The 21,021-nt window shown below is 39.9% G+C and overlaps 1 protein-coding gene across 2 annotated transcripts in view; it reads left to right on the forward strand.

The window, feature by feature from the left end:
• Positions 1 to 1,851: 1,851 nt before the first annotated feature.
• The window catches only part of GTF3C3 (general transcription factor IIIC subunit 3), a 102,242-nt gene continuing 83,072 nt past the window's right edge, over positions 1,852 to 21,021 (forward strand). The window contains exons 1-3 of one of the 2 annotated variants that reach the window (XM_030209743.1): positions 1,852 to 2,319; positions 10,277 to 10,394; positions 18,161 to 18,372. In XM_030209743.1, the coding sequence (XP_030065603.1) occupies positions 2,218 to 2,319; positions 10,277 to 10,394; positions 18,161 to 18,372 (432 nt within the window). In that variant the 5' untranslated portion in view covers positions 1,852 to 2,217. The remainder of the gene's footprint in view (positions 2,320 to 10,276; positions 10,395 to 18,160; positions 18,373 to 21,021) is intronic. The other variant, XM_030209744.1, reaches the window with a different exon arrangement.

Raw genomic sequence — 21,021 nt, forward strand, 5'->3', positions numbered from 1 at the left:
GCCCTCCTGCAGCCTATTAGTTGGCGCCACTACCCATCCAGGGGCGGGATCACTATGGCATAATTGAAAATATTACAGCTGTCTTCCCTTCCCTCCCCTCCATCTATGTCCAACAATTATCTCCCTGCCCTCCCATCCATCCACCCATGTCCAGCAACTCCCCTGCCCTCCATACATCTATCCATCCATATCCAGCAATTCTCCTCTTTCTCCCCTGCCCTACCCTACCCTCCATGTCCAGCAATTTCTCGTCTCTCCCTGGGCCCTGCCCTCCCATCCATGTCCATCCTTGTCCATGGATGCTCCTCTCTCCCCTTCCCTCCTCCATCCATCCATATCCAGCAATTCTCCTCCCTCCCCTCCCCTCCATGTCCAGCAATTTCTCGTCTCTCCCTGGGCCCTGCCCTCCCATCCATGTCCATCCTTGTCCATCGATGTTCCCTTCCCTCCTCCATCCATCCATATCCAGCAATTCTCCTCCCTCCCCTCCCCTCCATGTCCAGCAATTTCTCCTGTCTCCCTGGGCCCTGCCCTCCCATCCATGTCCATCGATCAATGCTCCTCTCTCCCCTGCCCTCCCGCTCCCTTGTCTACCTGCCCGCCCTCTTTTCTGGTTTAAATCTTGTGTTTAAATTCACCTCCGACGTCGCAGCAGCTGTGCAGCGTCAGTGAAAGCGCTGCTGCCGACGTCTCTCAGCCTTCCCTTTGCTTGTTCGTTCCCTCAGTGTCCCACCTTCTTCTGACTTAATTTCCTTGCGAGGGTGGGACACTGAGAAGGGAACGAATGAGTGAAGGGAAAGCTAGAGATGTCGGGCAGCAGCGCTTTCACTGATGCTGCGCAGCTGCTGCGACGTCGGAGGTAAATTTAAATATAAGATTTAAATGCCCTAGGGCGGCGCGGGTACCAGAGCAGGAAACTGAAGGCAGGGCTGCTGTCGGGGTCCAGGAGCTGAGGTAAGCGGCGAGGGTCAACATGGCGCGGCGGCGCCCTCCTGCCATGCTTACCTCGCTTACTGGGTTGGACTGGCCCTGAGTAAAGGGTATAAGCAAAGATGGAACATACGGACAGGTATGAGTAAGAAGAGTTAGAGAGTAAGTATTGAGTACCTCCAAAAAGTAAATTGGATTGACAATGTATACAAAGAGTTTCTGAAGAGTTGATTGCTGGTTGCAGAAGTGTCAGTAAAATTGGTTTGCATTTCATCGAACTCCTGGAGTGCATAGTGATTTTTCGTGAGAGAGTGAGAATGCTTATTCCTGGACTGAGAGTAAAGCAGCACTATAGAGTCCCTCTCAAGCTCCCAATTTCCCGGATCGCTATTCCAGACAACTGACCCACTCCCAAGTTCGACTGCAGGCAAACTGAACTGTGATTGTGGTGTGTGTGATCCCCTGACACATCTGGTGGTAAAGAAAATGAACTTTGTGGCCTGGGTCAGACCTAAGCTAGCAGGGCCATGAAGTCTAGGTTACACTTACATACATGAGCACTGACTCAGCCACACCTGGTCACAGACCTGTACTCTGCTTCCAAGTGTTGTTCATTTTGTAACAAACTTATTTCTATATAAAAAAATACCCTTTTAAGCCACTTGATTGTGTATTGTTGTGCTACAAACCCCTCTGCCTCTTGAAGGTGGCTCCTAGACCAATGAAGAAGATAAGAATAAAATAACAAGATTACAATAAGATGCAATCAGGTGCTGAGCACTCCCAGTCATCATAGGAGGAAGCTCCACTGGTGCTGAGCAGAGCACTTGCAATCATAGGTAGCAGCTCTGTGTGGGTGCCAGACTGCCAGTGGGGGTTGAGCATTCCCAGTCATAAGGTGCCAGCTGGGGGGGGGTCAGAGGTTCTAAGTACCCCCTGGTGTTCAGTAAACTCTTTCATTGTGCCCAGGGGAGTAGTAATTTGTATTGTTTTGACACCACCAATCATTTTGACATTTTGGTGTCTATGGGCCAGGGTACCTGCCTTGGTTGCTGCCCCTAAAGCGGGCCTTGCTGGGAAGCACAGTGCAAGTGGTGGCAATTGCTTGTCCTTTTGAACAACCGGAACGTCAGTAGCGGGAACTTAGTTTTCTGCCGGAGTCCATTTTTCGGCGGATCAGCGGGTTCGTTCTGTTTGTGTCTCGTCTATCAGCAATGGGAGATGAGGAAGCGAAGATTATTGCTGTGTGACAGTGTCTCCACCTGGCCGGTCAAGCAGTGATTAACCATGTCCGGATTCAGCCCCGAGCTCATCGATTACTTGGAAGGAAAGATTTCCTTTGAGGAGTTTGAGAGGCGCAGAGAGGAACGGAAAGCACAGGAGAAGGAGGTGAGGGCGCGCTCGACGGGGGTTGGGTTTGCTTCTTTCCTAAACTTTCTTTTGAGCTTTTCCTTGTTTTATTCTTTCATTGCTTTAATATTTTTAATTTGCGTTTTTTTTCGCGCGCTGTCCCACGCCTTATGCCGCCTTATGCTTAATTACAGATATACTTTTGCAGCATATAGCACAAACCGGGAAATGGAGGCGCGCAAAATTATTATTAGAAAAAGTACCAGCATTTCCCTTATAACTGGTCAATTATGGGGCTCATTTTCAAAAGAGAAAAACTTCCAAAAAGTGGCACAAGTCCGCATTAAATTTGTATTTCTGAAACCAATTTGTAGACAATTTTCTATGAGGTCTGCTTTCATATCAGAAAGGGGCGTTTTTTTGCCATAATGGAATAAAACAAAAACATCCAGGGCTATAAGTTGGATGTTTTGGTCTAGAGAATAAGCCACAAAAAAAAGTGCCCTAAATGACCTGATGATCTTCCCATACTCCACCTCCCAAAAATGTGATTAAAAACATTATCAGCCTCTATGCCAGTCTCAAATGTTATACATTGGTCCATTAGAGCAGCATGCAGGTTCCTGGAGTAGTCTAGTAGTGGGTACAGTGCACTGCAGATGCAGACACAGGCCCATACCACCCCTCCCTACCTATTATACTTGGGGTGGAAACTATGAATCCTCCAAAACAAACCAGAAGCCCACTGTACCCACATATAGGTGTCCTCTTCACCCATAAGGGCTGTTGCTGTGGTGTACATTTGGGGGTAGTGGGTTTTTGGGAGCTCAGCAGACAAGATAAGGGAGCAACTGTGAGATGTATACCTAGGAAGCATTTATTTGAAGTCCACTGTAGTGCCCCCAAGGGTGCCCTATTCTCCTGGGATGTCTGTGTGGCCAGTCTGCTAAGAATGCTGGCCCTTCCTACATCCAAATGTCTTGATTTAGTGCGTTTTTCACTTGTACTTTTTTTTTTCAAAGTTGAACCAAAAAGATAAATGCACACAGCACAAAAACATCTAGCAAATAGCCATTTTTGAAAAAAAAGGAGAAAATTTTCTGTTTTGAAAATAGCTATATTTTCCACTTGAATTTTGGACATTTTTAGCAAAACATCCAAAGTTGGACTTAGACGTAATTTAAAAAATGCCCCTCTGTGTCTCTGTACTCTGCTGTGGGCTTTGCAATGATAATAAGAGGTAATGCAGTTTACTGATGCACAGCATTTAAACACATTTTGCTGTGATCAATGTAGTGTTGTTGGTTTGGTATCTGAGCTATCGAACCAGTTTGATTTTATTGATAGGTTAGAGATTATAATGCCTGTAGCACTACTGACGTCATAGGAGTCAACTTTTCAAAATGATTGGGGATGTTAAATTCAAGGAAATGACCCCTCCCTGGACACAGTCAAGGACTTTTTGTAATATTGGGCAATATTGGGGGTGCTCAAGCACCCACAGAGCTGGATCCTATGAGGTTGGGTTGTTATTTCAGGATTACAAAGGGAGAACATGGATTCTCCTTTTTTTTTTTGTTTAAATAGTTTTGCTGTTTAGTTTATTTTGCTTGATAAAACTGTGCTGTGATGGATTGTCCAGACAGTGGTATATCTGTATTTAAAGATTTTGCGAGTGACAATAAAAGTGCACTGCCAAACCTCACCTTTCCCTTAACCCCAAATTGGTTCAAAACTTGTCCATAATTAAGTTATTCACCATAACTGAGAATAACAATGTACCAGCAATGGGTTTCATCTATACATTTTTATTTTTATATAAACTTTCTTTTTAACAGAGAATATAGTGTGTTCTTCTGTTTGATATATCCTTACTCGTAGGGGAGTGTTTGCTTGTTTTTTCCTGTATCCTAATTCTTTTTAAGAATACTGGACTCATAAGGTACAGTCTCTATCTATACAAAGTAGGAGATTACATAGTATTAAAACTAGAAAGTTAATGCATATGGAAGGTATGAAGCATTATTCTACATAATAAGTACATGTGTGTCAAATGCTATAAGCACTTTTATTACACCTTACATCAATATCAATTTATTGTTTATATACCGCCATATCCCCTGACAGAGGTTCACTATGGTTTACAATAAAACACATCATGAAACACACAAGCTCAACAATCATTAAAGTTTTGAGTTTCTTCCTAAATACAATATAAGATTAAAGATGCACTATAACATGTAGAGTATTCCACAAAAGAATAATAATAAAGCAAAATAATTAAAATATATTAAAAAATGGACATTTTTTCCACTTGGAGTGCAAAGTATCAAAGATCATTGTAACCATATTGAATAACCAAATAAAATCTTTGAACATATTAATTAACTCTGAAGTGAAGCCATAAATTACTTGTAAAAACAAACAAGCAGTTTTGAATATTATTCGCTTATGTATAGGAAGCCAATGAAGTGAGCGCAAACAAGAAGTAATCCTATCAATCTTTTTTAACCTGAAAATTAAATGTGCAGACGTGTTCTCATTAAGGTGCAGTTTTGACATCAGCTTAGATGATATTTCTAAATATAACATTACAATAATTAGTGTAAGAGAGTACAAATGCCTAATCAATATAGGATCTGACCAGTCTTAGCTGCCTGAGTTTAAAAAATGGTTTCTGCCAGAGATGGTTAATCTGTGGTTCAAAATGAAGGATGAATCGAGAACAATTCCCAATACCCTGGATTTGTTCTCTACCGGAAGAGATAAGTCAGAGGATAAGACTATTGTGTCTGGGATAGTATTATGGAACCATAATAATTTGGTTTTATTCGTATTCCGTTTTATTTATTTATTTACAGCACTTATATCCCATAATTTCCCACCCAAGGGTAGGCCCAATGTACCTTACAACAATCTACATAAAACAAACAGCAGGCAAGGTCAAACAGTTAATGTCCTAGAAGTATAATGGGAAAGGACAGAAGCGAGGTGAAGAAAAAGAGAGAAGCAGAGGTGGTAATATGACAGCGGGGAAGACAGTTCAGAAGTTAGAGATGCCAGACGGGAGTGATGCGTATGCTTTGCCAAATAGAAAGGTCTTGAGGTGCTTTTTGAAGGTAGGATGATCAGCGGTAAATGTCACTAACTTAGATCATTCCAGAGATGAGCACTAGTGTAGGAGAAAGTTGATGCGTAGGTTCTTTTATATTTAAATCCAGAATATACTGGGTAATGGAGGTTTAAATACGATCGTGCTGACCTATGAGAGTTCCGTGGTGGCATGTTAATAGCCCAGTTTTGAATACGATCCAGACAACGCAATAGCCTTGAGGCAATTTCAGACAGCTCATCATATGCTGGTGTTAACATAAAAATATCATTTGCATAAGACAATAATTATTAATTTTTCTCCAGCCTAATGGTTACAAGGGATGTCATAAACAGGTTAAAAAGAAGAGGCAAAAGTGGGGAGCCTTGAGGCACTCCACAAACTGGAGCCTAATATTGGGAAGTTTATTTTTTCTTGCGGACACAATAACTTCTGTGTACTGAAAATCCTGAAACCAATTGAGCACTAATCCAGAAAGCCCAATATCACTTAATTGCTCTAGCATTAAATCATGATCTGTGTCAGAAGCGGCAGAGATATCAAATTGCAATTATATAATTTGCTTACCTAATTCAGTTGTGATTTCACATAGGAGGTCAAGACAAGTAATAAAGGTTCAGTACTGTGAACTGACTGAAACCAAATTGAGTAGGAAGTAAACATGAATAATGATCCAAATATTTAGATAATTGTTTACTGATATGAGATTCAGTTAACTTGATGAAAATGTGTATATTTGCAACAGGATGATAGCTTGCAGGGGCTGTCAAATCTAAACCAGATGCTTTTGGGATTGAAGTCAAAGCTATTCAACCCATTTCTATAGGTGATACACCCCTTTTCAGCAAGTCATTGACCATACTTGTTATCCAGGAAACCAAAGATGTTGAAGTAGAAGAGAATATAAGAAAATGTATCCAAAGCACAGTGGGAGCGAGCTAGCTTTTTTTCATAGGGAACTAATTTTCAGAAATAGGTAAAAAGGTATTCCAATGTTGGTCTAGTGGTTATTGTGCTTCATCCCAGGACTCAATGAATCTAAAGATTTGTTCTTTAATTCTAAATATTTTGCTCCAATCTCTAACCAAATCTGAGTAACTTTATCCTAAAAAAAAAAAAAAAAAAAATCAGCAAGTTCTTGTGAAGTAGGAGGAGAAATCAGATTAGTAGACGCAACAGTAGAAGAAGATGTCATCTTTAACAATACAGAATAGCTTTCTAGTATTTAAATAATCATTGCCTATGATTTTAGCATAATAGGCTCTTCTAACAGCTACCATTTTTCACTTATACAGTTTAAACTGAGCTTTCCAAGTCAGTTTGTTAGTAGGGTCTTTGCTTTTCCTCTAAGACTTTTCTAAGTGGCAACAACTGTTTTTCAAACTCAATAACTCGGGAGTAAACCAAGGAGCGAACTTCCTTACAGTAACTTTCCTAGATCTTAATGGTGCTAGGTCATCTAATACTGAGATAACTAGCGAGTCATCATATGATAAACAGTAAAACACTTCTGTTGAAGGCACTTATTGCATTTGATGCACATGTACTTGGTGTTCTTTCCACACCTCTCTTTTCTGCAACATCTTTCAGTTGTACATTTTTCCAGTCAATGGTTGTGATCATTATAATTTACGTCATGCAGTACTTGTCTAGGCATCATTTGCTGCTGGTGAAATGCACATTGGAGCAAACTGTAGACAACGTAGCAAAGGAACTGGAGGAGGTCAGTCGAGCCTCCAATGTCAATGTACACTTTCCATGCTGTAACAAGGCAGAGGCTGAGCTATTGTGTATAGAAGCAGAATCACCATTTTTTACCCCTCATTGCTATTGTGTACTCACTGAGGAATCTATCCAACAAGCCTCTGCCCCCATTGTTGTATTGTAGATGTCAGTCATTTCAGGACAAGATACCATGATATGATTATGTACACATTAGATGACCCAGTACCTCAGAAGGTAATCCCTAAAAAAAAAAGTCTGTAATGGTTGAAAAAGATACTGTAATACCTGAAAAAACAACCACTGAACAAAAATGGTATGTTATACATAGTCATATTAGAATTGAGAATGTGAATAGAGAGAGAGAGATTCTGATGTGGCTGATGTTGAAAGTTTGAGAAGTGATACAGAATTTGATCAGACTGATATAGATGTGAGTGAGAGAACAACTGAACCTACATGTTCTACCAGGTCAACAAAAGGAAAATGGCCTACTTTTCTCAGCGAACATTATGTCTTGAAATGAAACTGGTTGTAAGAAATGTAGTACCTGTTTTGATCTGAAGTTGGAGTATTTGTGTGAAATGTTGGGGACAACATTTGGTTAAAGAGGGCGCGAATGTAACCCGGTGGGTTATATTTATTTTTTTAATTTTTACCTGGGGTCCGGGGGAGGCTCTGGGCTCCCAGAGATTGTTGGTGGCTAGTGCTGTGACTCCAGAAGCGGTTCTGGACTTACTGTACGGAGATGCGCTGTTTGCAGCTTGCCCCAATGCTCTGAGTGTTGGATTTGGTTTTTTTGAGTGGGCATCGCTTGGGCATGTATGTGGGTGATGCAGCATTTAATTTGATTGAACATTTCTAGTTTTATAAGAGTTTTAACAGATTTATGATAAAAGTCTGTAAATATATTTAAATGTGTGTTTAAACTTATAAAAAATACACTGTATGTATAGTTTGGTACCAATGATTGTAAGATATTTTGATCTGATTATATAGAAATTTTATGGGTTTTTGTCTAAAAATATAACTTTTCTATTATTTCCTATGGAAAGTTATTTTCCAAAATGAAGATTGTGAAAAAAATGTTAATTAGAGTCCATGAGGAAAACACCCTGTGTTCTGACACCTTATTGGCCAGCAGAGGTCAGCTGGTGACTCAGAGACCCAGTGTTCCTTGGCAGCAGCTTGCCAGGAAGTGGAAGGGGGGGGGGGTGGGGCTGAAGACACTGAAGAGGAAAGATGTGTTTGGGAGTGCATGACAGGATTTCTAGGCAGAAAAGTATGTGAAAGTAAGTTTTTCTGTGAGCTTTGAATTCCTGAATGCAGGTGAAGAAAGTTGAAATGTGAAAAGTGTTGGATTTGAGCAGAGAAAGAAAGTTCTAAAACTGATGTTTTTTTTTTGTGTACTGTTTAAGTATCTGAAAGGGAATTTCTCTGCCAGTGTTTAATGGTGAAGTGTGCTGAAGGTGGAAGGTGTTGGATTTGAACAAGAGAAAGAAAGAACTAAACTGTTTTTTGTTTTTTTTTGTGTGTGCTGTTTAAAAGTTTTACAGTTAAGACTATGGTGGAGAGACCCTGTGCAAGGTTGTGTAAGACAGGTTTATGCAAGTGGATTAATCCCAGTTAAGCCACTAGGAAAACTGGTCTCCAAGCTTAAGGTTGGGCTTGCATTATGTGTTCATATGCTGGTGCACTAGAGTGGAAGATTGCATGAGTTTGGAGAGATCAAGTTGTGTGACTACAAGATCCAATGAAGAGTGCCCGTCCTTAGTTAGGGAACTCAGCACAAGAACAGAGAAACTATTTAAGATTATACAATTATTATTTATTTTGTTAGGTAGCAAGCCACAGTTATCCCTGAATCCCAGCTAGTGCTGTTCCTGCTGTTAGGAAGGAAGGTTTTTTTTTGTTGATTTCATTTAAAGGGTGAGGCAGTAGGTTCCTGTACTGAAAGAGAAGATCCTGAGCTCCAGCATACAAGCAAGGAGAAGAACGAAGAAGCTCCAAGAAGGGCCAAAGATAAGTCTTCACGCATATGCAAAAGGACACTGAAAGGTCACAGTTTAATCTGACTTACCTGTTGTAGAGACTGAATCTGTGTGTTCACACCTAAAAGACATAAAGTAATTCAAAATAATGATTCTTGAGACACACAATATAAAGGAAATGTATAGATTGAGAGAGAACAAATAAGATACTTTGGTTAATACTTGTCAATTGGTTTCACTGTTGTTCTACTACTGCACCTGTTAGGAAAATGTATGTTGTTAGTTTATGTTTAAATGTATTTTTATGTTACAAAAGAACCTAATGTGTTAAGAACATCACTTTTTCCATACCCAAAATTGGGTTTAAATAAACAACTAGTAGCTTGTACTTACCATCTGTCTGGTTACTGGGTCCTAAAATCCTTTTACCTCCATGGTCTAGGACTTTGGAGGCGAGGTTAGTTTGTTTCCAAGCTCAAAGGTGAACTGCAGGCTTGAGGTATTCGGCCACGGGTAATAATAGAGCTTGCAGAGCCTTCTGAGATGAGGAAGCTACATTTGTATATGTAACCGAGGTGGTATATTCTGCTGATGTATAGTTTCTGTGTGGTGAATACTATTTGTTCTGATTTCCCAATAAGACATATGTTGGTTGTCTAAGGTAGTGGTTCCAAAACCTGATCCTGGAGGCACCCCAGCTGGTCAGGTTTTCCCGCAATGAATATTCATGAGAGAGATTTGCATGCAGTGAAGGCAGCGCATGCAAATCTCTCTCATGAATATTCATTGTGAGTATTCTGAAAACCTGACTGGCTGGGGTGCCTCCAGGATCAGGTTTGGGAACCACTGGTCTAAGGACTGGTGTGATATTCACAATGCTGCCTTTTTATATGCTCTGGGGTAGGTAAGGGTGTGTGGCATCTATAAGGGTCTGGCCACTCTGGGGATGGAGCCATGGATGGTCACCCTACACTCTCGCTCTTTTTTTTTTTTTCCTAGACATAAAACACTGCATGGAAGCATTTGATTCTGAAAGTTTCAGAACTTTACTAGGACTATATTAACAAAGTTGCAATTAACATTGGTGATTCCCTATGTTAAAAGTGGAATTAAAACTGATTTTCCAACTGTTCATGTCCTTGTTCTTTTTGTTTTTGCTTAATCCATTCAGGATGCAGGAAAAGCAGTGACTGGAGATTCTAAAGATCAGTTTACTTCAGAAGATCCTGATGCACCTTCCACATCAAAGAGGCAAACTGGCAAACACCAGAGCTGTAGTGACAGTGAGGGTATTGTAACCAGCGCAAATGCTATCACTCTTTTTAACTACAAATTAAATACAATTTTAATTAACGATAAATTCTACCATGAATTAAGTAGAGATGTACCCCTATTGCTGTAGAAATCATTTTCCCTGAATGTAATAATTTTACAGCAGGCTTGATGTTATGGCATGCAAAATTGCTATACTAATCCCAGCACAGAAAATTTGCTGCATGTATGGTTTCTGTTTTCTTTTGTAATCTGTTTTGCAGTTTGTAACAATAAGATGGCATATTAAAATAAAGCAAATAAGTTATGGACATAGCGTACCCAGATGCGGGAGATCCTTGGTTAATCAGTCCATTTGTCTTTCTCACATAGACACCAGGCCTCATATCAGCAGTGTAGTTAGTTCTTCGTGTACTGTCTGGGAAGGGCAGCAGTAGCTGAAAGAATGCCACACTGTGTATGTGTCCCTCCTCCCTTACTTGAGTTTTCCTTCCATTTTGTCCCTGCTTTATTTCGTAATCTTTCCTTTATGATATATCTCAGTCTGTGAGTCTTTTTGGTTATAGAGCTTCTTAACATTTTCTAAAAAGATTCTGAGCCCACTAGGAACAGAGAAAATACCTGCATATAATATATATATAAACCATGTTTGGTTGTACCACAGAAAGGCAGTATGTTCCTGTTTTATTTCGTAATCTTTCCTTTATGATATATCTCAGTCTGTGAGTCTTTTTGATTGCTGTTCATGAAGTGTGTTTATTGTTTTTACCCCTCCCCTTGTTTATTGCCTTTTGTACACCACCTAGATTTTAATTATCTTTACAGTATTCCAAATAAATTAAATGTGAACTTAGTGATTTTGGAATGTCACCGAAATGGAATTGTTACTATTGAACTGACTCTTCATTTTGACCTAACATTTGTTCTGTGAGGATGTTGGACTGAGATCTTATTGCCAGGTGTCCATCACAGGTCGACTGTTCTGGTTAGAGGTAGACTTTGGCCTGTTTCGTGGGCTTGTAGTTCAGCTGTGTGTTTTTCATTACACCGTTTTCACTACCCCGGAAGACCCGTTCAGTTTTTAACAACCAGTTTGAGGAAGGGTCACAAGGTCTTTTTGTTTTGTTAACTTTCCAATTTGTCAGTAGTGCTATGGTCCGGTTGTGATAGAAGGAAGTCACATCAGAATTCATAGTGTTATCAAGGTTCCCACTTCTTTTGCCATGGTACTGTTGTGGAAAAACTCTCTGTGGTTTAATCACTTCAAATAAGTAAAATCTTTCTGTTCTAACTTTCCCATTGTACTGTATCTTTTTGCTTTGTTATGTAAAGATACTTTTGACATCCTCAGTGACACAGAGAAAATAACATATGAAGTTCACGATATTTCTTTTGTTCATAATGCTATATAATAATCCTAGTGCTAGAAAGAATGATTTTATCTATTTAATTTCTTATAGGGGTCATGGATTTGATATACCGCCTCTGTGGTACAACCAGAAGTGGTTTATATATATTATATGCAGGTATTTTCACTGTTCCTGGTGGGCTCAATCTTTTTAGAAAATGTTAAGAAGCTCTATAATGGCCATATTTTCCTCATGAAGTAAAACATAGTGGATTGGGAACTGGCTAAAAAATAGAGAACAGAGAGTAGGATAAAATGGTTAGTTTTTTCAGTTGAGAGAAGTGAATAGTGGATTGCCATAGGGATCTGTATTGGGACTAATGCCTTTTAACATACAAGTGATTTTGACAAGGGAACAATGAGTAACATGAATTCGTTTGCAGATGACGCAACATTTTTCAAAGTTGGTACAAAAAACAAGGGGTTAAACAAGTTGTTGGAGGAAAAGTCTATAAATTGTTACTAGTCATGTGAACAATAATGAAAGGATCTTTTCTTTAGGATCGTTCTGGATCGTACCTCAAGGTTCTTCATTATCCCCAAAACTTTTTTGTATCCCCTTCTCATAGTCATTCAAAATTTTGCAGTTATACAGTAACACAGTAAATGATGGCAGATAAAGACCCAAATGGTCCATCCAGTCTGCCCTGCCCAATATGGTGACCAGAACCACACCTGCTACTCCAAGTAGGTTACACTTTATGATTAAACACTGGTATCGCATTCACATTCCATCACCTGTCAAGCCTTTCTCCTTTTCCAGCTTCTTGGTTTGCTGATCCAGTATGACACATTTTATTTTCTTATGGTACTAATGTGATGGTGGCTAAAGATAAGAACTAGACAAGGAATCCTCACCATTGCTAATGATTTTTTAAATATAACCAGCTTATAATCTATGCCAGTGATTCCCAAACCTGACCTGACTTCAAGGACCTGCAATTGTTCTGATTTTCCGGAGATCCAGACACAATTACATGTGCTACCTCCATTATGTACGGAGGACATTTTAGAATCTCTGTGTAATATCTTTGCATGTAAATAGCAGGATTCTGAAATCATCACTTACACATGTGGATTGTAAATATATGTAAATACTGTTATTTATTAGATATGGGCAGCCAGAAAATTTTTGTGGTGTTTCTTTTTTTTTTTTTTTTCATTTTGAATGAATGTTGTGAAGAGTTGTGTGCTCTTTGCAGTGGAGTACACAGTATTTACAAAGAATGCACACACTTCCCCAGTAGTTCGCACAGGTCTGAACCATCTCATAAAGAGTGTACATTCTTTGCAAAGGGTGTGCTCTATTACCAGTGAATGGCATTTTGTCTCAAATGCAGCCCATCCTTACTGTTTACATGTTTGGATGCACCTGAATGCACAGTTTTAAAAGGGGCATGTTTTGGGTGGAATGAAAAATTATACATGTATTTTCTCATTTGTAAGAGCCCTTGTACCAGCTCTTAGACATGCATAAGTTTCAGCCAAGTGCTTATTTTTGACAGGGCTTGCGACAAATGATTAAGGGGGCAATTATACTTAGCCTCTGGTAATTTCTGTCAGTTATAAAATGGTGTTCTGTCCCTAGCTGGCTGTATGTATATTTGTCTAAAATACAAAACCCATACATATAATTATCAGCATTTATACTTGGAAACAGCAAAAGTCTTCATTTTACATAAGTAATTGCCAGGACCTACTCATCAAAACATCAGAATGATGTCACTCTTTAAGGCATAAGTACATAAGTAAATAAATAAGTATTGCCACACTGGGACAGACCAAAAGTCCATCAAGCCCAGCATCCTGTTTCCAGCAGTGGCCAATCCAGGTCACAAATACCTGGCAAGATCCCCCCACAAAACATTCAACACAATTTATTCTGCTTATCCCAGAATTACTGCCAACCTATGCAGCTAACTCCACTCAATGTAACTACTACCAACAAAAAAAATAAGCAGAGTGCTAAGGGAGAATTATATGGTGGAGTTTATAGGTAAAGTCTCATAAACAGGCAGCAGTTATCGTTAAGTATCTCTTATGCTACTTAGTTATAATCATAGATAGGAACTAACTGTCTGCAAGTAGCCCTACCTTGAATTTTTTCTCTCCTTACACATTATGATATAAAACATATTCATAGTGTGGTATATTCTTATATATATGTATATGTGTAAGGGAACCCTCGGAAGATACCACTTATAGGCAATATCATAAATTCTTTTGCCTAGTGGCATAGCATCTCTTCATTGGGCTGTCCCTTGATTCATTATTTTGTAGTGCTATTGCAAACACATAAAGAGTGCTCAAACTGCATGTGCTCTAAACAATAAACTTATCTTTTCTTAAAGTCGTGTCCGTGTCTCCCATTGCTGAAATCCACTTAGGCTTCCCCTTAGGGCGCAATAAGAGGAAGCCTAAGTGGATTTCAGCAATGGGGGACACGACTTTAAGAAAAGATAAGTTTATTGTTTAGAGCACATGCAGTTTGAGCACTCTTTATGTGTTTGCAATAGCACTACAAAATAATGAATCAAGGGACAGCCCAATGAAGAGATGCTATGCCACTAGGCAAAAGAATTTATGATATTGCCTATAAGTGGTATCTTCCGAGGGTTCCCTTACACATATACATATATATAAGAATATACCACACTATGAATATGTTTTATATCATAATGTGTAAGGAGAGAAAAAATTCAAGGTAGGGCTACTTGCAGACAGTTAGTTCCTATCTTTGGTTTTGTAGATTATTTGGTTTCGTTTACTAAAGATCATTCCATTGGGGAGATTTTGAGTGGTTTCTAGTTATAATCATAGACTGTTACCCACCGTCCTACCATTAACTGAGCTACCTAGCACGCTTATTAACCAACTTTTTCCAACTTTTTTACTCTTTTTTTACTTTGTTTCTTGTGTTTTTATGAAGCATGCCATTTAGCTCTTATATTGTAATTATAGCTGATGGCTTAAAGGATCAATCACTTATCTGTATGCCTATACATCAGCACACCCCAACAGGAGCCTGTTTCACCCTCCTGGCTTTCTCAAGGGGAACTCTTCATGCTGTTTCTGTAAGAAAATATAGCATACAAATATGTCAGCCCTTATCTTCATACCGCTCCCCTTTATAGCTTGTAATATTCATCAAAGTTCAAGACTCACCAGGCAATCAGATTGTTCTCGTCTGCCATCTATCAATGATTATAAAATGGCGGCAGTGTCTTTTTAAAATCCTATCTTACCGGAAACAGCTGATCTGAACAGTTGTGTTTCACATAAAGCAGGTCCACTGGATATATGTATTAAGACCACTTGGTTCCAGCGTATGTAGGTGATAAATCCAGTAAGTTTCCCGTTGTAGTAGCTGTCTATTGTGGTCACCCCTGCTGGGGGCTGGACTAATGTGGTCAATAGCCATAACTTGTAGGGTCTCCACTTGGTGGTTAAATTGCATGCAATGCTGCACTAAAGGGGGACCCGGTACTTGAGCTACTATCCGAGAACGATGTTCAACCATACGTTCGTGTAAAGATCTGCTGGTTTTACCAACATACTTTTTACCACAAGGACATACTATACAGTAAATGACTCCGCGAGTGCGGCAGGTAGTATGATGCTTTAAATAATAACTTTTTCCATCATGTGCGAAAGATCGAATTTCCACTGTAATGTCACAGGTTTTACCTGTGACATTACAGTGGAAATTCGATCTTTCGCACATGATGGAAAAAGTTATTATTTAAAGCATCATACTACCTGCCGCACTCGCGGAGTCATTTACTGTATATAGTATGTCCTTGTGGTAAAAAGTATGTTGGTAAAACCAGCAGATCTTTTTATAATCATTGATAGATGGCAGACGAGAACAATCTGATCGCCTGGTGAGTCTTGAACTTTGATGAATATTACAAGCTATAAAGGGGAGCGGTATGAAGATAAGGGCTGACATATTTGTATGCTATATTTTCTTACAGATACAGCACGAAGAGTTCCCCTTGAGAAAGCCAGGAGGGCGAAACAGGCTCCTGTTGGGGTGTGCTGATGTATAGGCATACAGATAAGTGATTGATCCTTTAAGCCATCAGCTATAATTACAATATAAGAGCTAAATGGCATGCTTTGTAAAAACACAAGAAACAAAGTAAAAAAGTTGGAAAATGTTGGTTAATAAGCGTGCTAGGTAGCTCAGTTAATGGTAGGACGGTGGGTAACAGTCTATGATTATAACTAAGCAGCATAAGAGATACTTAACGATAACTGCTGCCTGTTTATGAGACTTTACCTATAAACTCCACCATATAATTCTCCCTTAGCACTCTGCTTATTTTTTTTTTGTTGTTAGTATCCCAGAATTAAGCAGCAGATTTTCCCCAAGTCATTTAATAATGCTCTATGGACTTTTCCTTTAGGAAGCCGTCCAAACCTTTTTTAAAACCTGCTAAGCTACCTGCCTTTACCACATTCTCTGGCAACGAATTACAGAGTTTAATTACATGTTGAGTGAAGAAACATTTTCTCCGATTTGTTTTAAATTTACTTTGTAGCTTCATCACATGCCCCCTAGTCTTAGCATTTTTGAAAAGAGTAAACAAACGATTCACGTGTACCCGTTCCACTCCACTCAATATTTTATAGACCTCTATCATATCTCCCCTCAGCCATCTTTTCTCCAAGCTGAAGAGACCTAGCCACTTCAGCCTTTCCTCATAGGGAAGTCATCCCATCCCCTTTATCATTTTCGTCGCCTTTCTCTGTATCTTTTCTAATTCCACTATATCTTTTTTGAGCTGCTGTGACCAGAATTGCACATAATATTCGAGGTGCGGTCGCACCATGGATCGCTACAAAGGCATTATAACATGTTCGTTTTTGTTTTCCATTCCTTTCCTAACAATACCTAACATTCTATTTGCTTTCTTAGCCACCGCAGCACACTGAGCAGAGGGTTTCAACGTATCATCAACGACACCGCCGAGATCCCTTTCTTGGTTGGTGACTCCTAACGTGGAACCTTGCATTATGTAGCTATAATTCGTGTTCCTCTTTCCCACATGCATCACTTTGCACTTGCTCAAATTAAAAGTCATCTGCCATTTAGACGCCCAGTCTCGTTACGTCCTCTTGTAATTTTTCACAATCCTCTCGCGATTTAAGAAATTTGAATAACTTTATGTCGTCAGCAAATTTTAATTACCTCACTAGTTACTCCCATCTCTAGATCATTTATAAATATGTTAAAAAGTAGCGGTCCCAGCACAGACCCCACTATCTACCATTCTTCATTGAGAATACTGACCATTTAACCCTATTCTCTGTTTTCTATCTTTTAACCATTTTTTAATCCACAATAGGACACTACCTCCTATCCCATGACTGTCCAATTTGTTCTGGAGTCTTTCATGAGGTACTTCGTCAAACTCTTTTTGAAAATCCAGATGCACAATCAACCGGCTCACCTTTATTCACATGTTTGTTCACTCCTTCAAAGAAATGTAATAGATTGGTGAGACAAGATTTTCCTTCACTAAATCCATGTTGGCTTTGTCTCATTAATCCATGCTTTTGAATATGCTCTGTAATTTTGTTCTTTATAATAGTCTCTACCATTTTGCCCGGCACCGACGTCAGGCTCACCAGTCTATAATTTCCCGGATCCCCTCTGGAACCTGTTTTAAATATTGGCGTTACATCGGCCACCCTCTAATCTTCTGGTACCATGCTCGATTTTTAAAGATAAATTACATATTACTAACAATAGTTCCGCAAGTTCATTTTTCAATTCTATCAGTACTCTGGGATGAATACCATCCGGTCCAGGAGATTTGCTACTGTTAAATTTCCGCTGCATATGCCAAGAAATACACATGTGGTTGCTGGCATCCTTACAGATATTTTACAAAAGGCTCTGCATGTGCATTTATCACAACTTTTTCTAAAATACTTGAGGGAAATGTGAATGTCCCATTCAGAACATCCTATTTCCTTCGTAGAGCCCCTATACAAAATAGGGAGCTTCAGGTGTTTTAGGAATATTTGTTGTGGATCTCCTGAAAATCCGAATGACTGGGAATCCTTATGGATAGCATTGTGGAAGGTCCTAGGTATCCATTTCTGCAATATGTCATGTAAACTATTACTTATGTACTCCAGAAGCTTGCTCTTTTGCTTTGTAACTCTCATTCCTTCTCTTATCTCACCATCCTCTCTTGCTCCCCCCTGAAGGAACTTCGAGCAGCTACTAAAGTAAAACTAATTAGCTCTTTGTAAAGTCCATTGGCTACCCAGAGTTAAGAGCTTTCCATTGATTACTGAAAAAGCCATTGGTCTATATTCTGATAAATGTATTGTATTGTATTGTCTTCTTTCTTCAAGGAGAAACAGAGGATGGCGTTAGTAAGTCTGTCCATCGTGTCTTTGCATCTATGCTGGGAGAGAACGAAGAGGAGGGAGATGATGATGATGATGATGACGATGAAGATGATAATGATGATGGTGATGGTGAGGAAATACCTGGGCAGCTGACTGCAGGAGAGGTTTTTGCTTTGGAAATGGAGCTTGATCGAGAGAACAAAAAAATGATGAAAGTGAGTGTCACACCATCTTTTGCTGTGTATGGTAGAATGTAAAACTGTAGTTCCTCATTTGATTGTTTTGGCTTGTTCATAGCTACTAAATATGATTATTACACTGTATCTAACGTCTCACAGCCAAAGGTGATTGCTATGTTAGTATAATGTTCTAAAATAAAATAAAAAGACAAACAGACCTCAGTTTAAACTGCATAAATACTAAGAGGGTTGTTTTATTTCTTTTAATGCTAACTGCTGGATTTATTATTTGGATTTGCTCACACCGTTTTACTAGTAGCTGGATATTCAGCACCAGTATCTGGGTATGGGTTGGCCGCTGCTACTTGTTTGGGTACTGGCAATATCCAGATTGGTACCAGATAGGTAATCAAATAAAGTTAGAACAGCATTTTCTCCGAGGACAAGAAGGCTTATAATTCTCACAAGTGTATGACGCTGACCTGCGTTGCCTAGTCCGGAATTTACCAAAGCTAAATGAGAGTTTTGTGGAGTATGAGACTTGCTCCACCGCGCAAGTGCGAGTGCCTTCCTGCCTGCCGCGATAACACAGTCTCCTCAGTTCTTCTTTTTCCGTGGTGAGGAGAGGGTGTGTTTTTACCGTCTCCTCACATCGCTCAGTCCTAGAGAGCTTTTCGTGTGACTTTCGGCTATTTTTCGTTTCTTTTTTTGTAATTTATTGTGTTCCTGTTGGAACCTCCGTCCTTTAATTTTCCTTTAATTTTTTAGTGATTTTTGCCTTGTTTCAAGTTTCCTTTTATTTTCTGTCATCATCAGGCCGCTTTTAGGCCTTGACTTTGATCGGGAACTTTCCCTTTCTTTTTCTGTGCCTTGCCCCTTTTTTGGGCACCATTGCATCATTTAATTTAGCCAGCGATGTTTTTTCTTCCATGCCCACGAAGGTTCCCAGTGCTTTCAAGCTCTGTACCCAGTGGAATCAGACAGTCTCTGGAAAAGACACCCATTCTTGGTGTCTGCAGTGTCTTGGGCCCGACCATAGCCCCACTAACTATGTTCTCTGTCTTCGCATGAAGAAGAGGACCAAGGTTTCCAGAGAGGCTCAACGAGAGAGGATTTTTGGAGCCAAGTCCAGTTCCTCAACGTCGAGCATCACACTGGCATTGGGAGCGTCGGTAAGCATGGCCACTGCTAGACTCTTAGACACTGGGAGCAGTGAAGCCTGTTTTCTTCCTCTGCTGTGGCATGTCAACTTTCAGCCAAATTCTTCATTCTCAGTTTCCCTCCCTCCTGGGTTCAAAACTGGCACCACTGGGAGAGTTGATATCAGGAATGCATTCAGCCTCAGCGCCTACCATCGGTGTTGGTGGCGGGGAGCTCAGTCTGGGGAGAGCTAGGTCACAAACATAAGGACCACTGCTCTAGCCCCACAACAACGAACACTTCAACAGCTCCTCCTACAGCCTCACAGATGCAGGAAATTATACAGCCAGCTGAAAAGTTAAAGCAACAAGGTACTCATAAAGCAGCCTGTAAAGCACAGCTGCTACCAAGTACCCCTTCACCACCTAGTTCACTAAGAATTCTGAGCATAAAGTAGGTAAGACTGTCAAGAAAATGAAACACTCTGAACCTCAAAAAACCAGCAAGAGACCCTTGCCCCCTTCCACCCTTGTTGCAAGAGACCCTTGTCTTTTGCAACAAGTGTGGAAGGAGCCCCTCAGACAAAATTAGCACGTTCTATGCCTTTCTGCAGAATCTCCCTTTCAGGGGCATGCTGAAGCTCAAAGCATCTTCCTTGCATTTACTACAGTGCTTTGTGCAGGATAGTACAGCCTTTTTGCAACATCCACAGCCACCTACTAGAGTTCCTGCACAAAATATATTGCCACCTGCTCCAGGTCCTCCATATGTTCAGCAAGGCCAAATTTAGTGCCAGCAAAACGTGCCTCAAACACCTATAGAACAGCCTTGTTTATCTACTAGCCCACTTCATGGCAGCATGATCCTAGTTACTACCACATTCAAACATTTCCTTCATGAGTAAAGTGGTATGGTAGCCTTGTTAGTACACTTTTAAAGGTAATAAATAGAAATCAAAACATAGAAAAAATAAGATGGTATCATTTTTATTGGACTGACTTAATACATTTTTCAGTTAGCTTTTGAAAGTAACCCTTCTTCAGATCAGAAATAAGCAAATGTTGACAGATATCAGAATACATAAGTGAAACACAAAAGCGTTCCAATGACAGTGTCACAGGAAGAAGGTGGTATGGGTTAGTTGAGAAACAGGGAGAGCTGTGTGGGTAAGAGACAGGGAGAGATGGTTGGCTGATAAGGGTGTGACAAAGCAGTATTATTTTATGGTTTATAGTGGAATAGAAAGCCCAGATCTTTGTGAAGTCCTGTCTGGTGAGTGTCAAAATATTTCAGCATTTTGACTTCAATGGTCTTATGTTCCTGGATTGTCTTAAAATTTCCTTTTAGTATTCTTACCATGCGATCATTGATAATGTGTTCTGGTTTCGTAAATACTCGAGCAGTGGGTACAGTCTCTCTGGATCCATAAGTACATAAGTACATAAGTAATGCCATACTGGGAAAGACCAAAGGTCCATCTAGCCCAGCATCCTGTCACCGACAGTGGCCAATTCAGGTCAAGGGCACCTGGCACGCTCCCCAAAC

The sequence above is a fragment of the Microcaecilia unicolor genome, chromosome 7 (genome assembly GCF_901765095.1).
Source record: "Microcaecilia unicolor chromosome 7, aMicUni1.1, whole genome shotgun sequence".
NCBI lineage: Eukaryota > Metazoa > Chordata > Amphibia > Gymnophiona > Siphonopidae > Microcaecilia > Microcaecilia unicolor.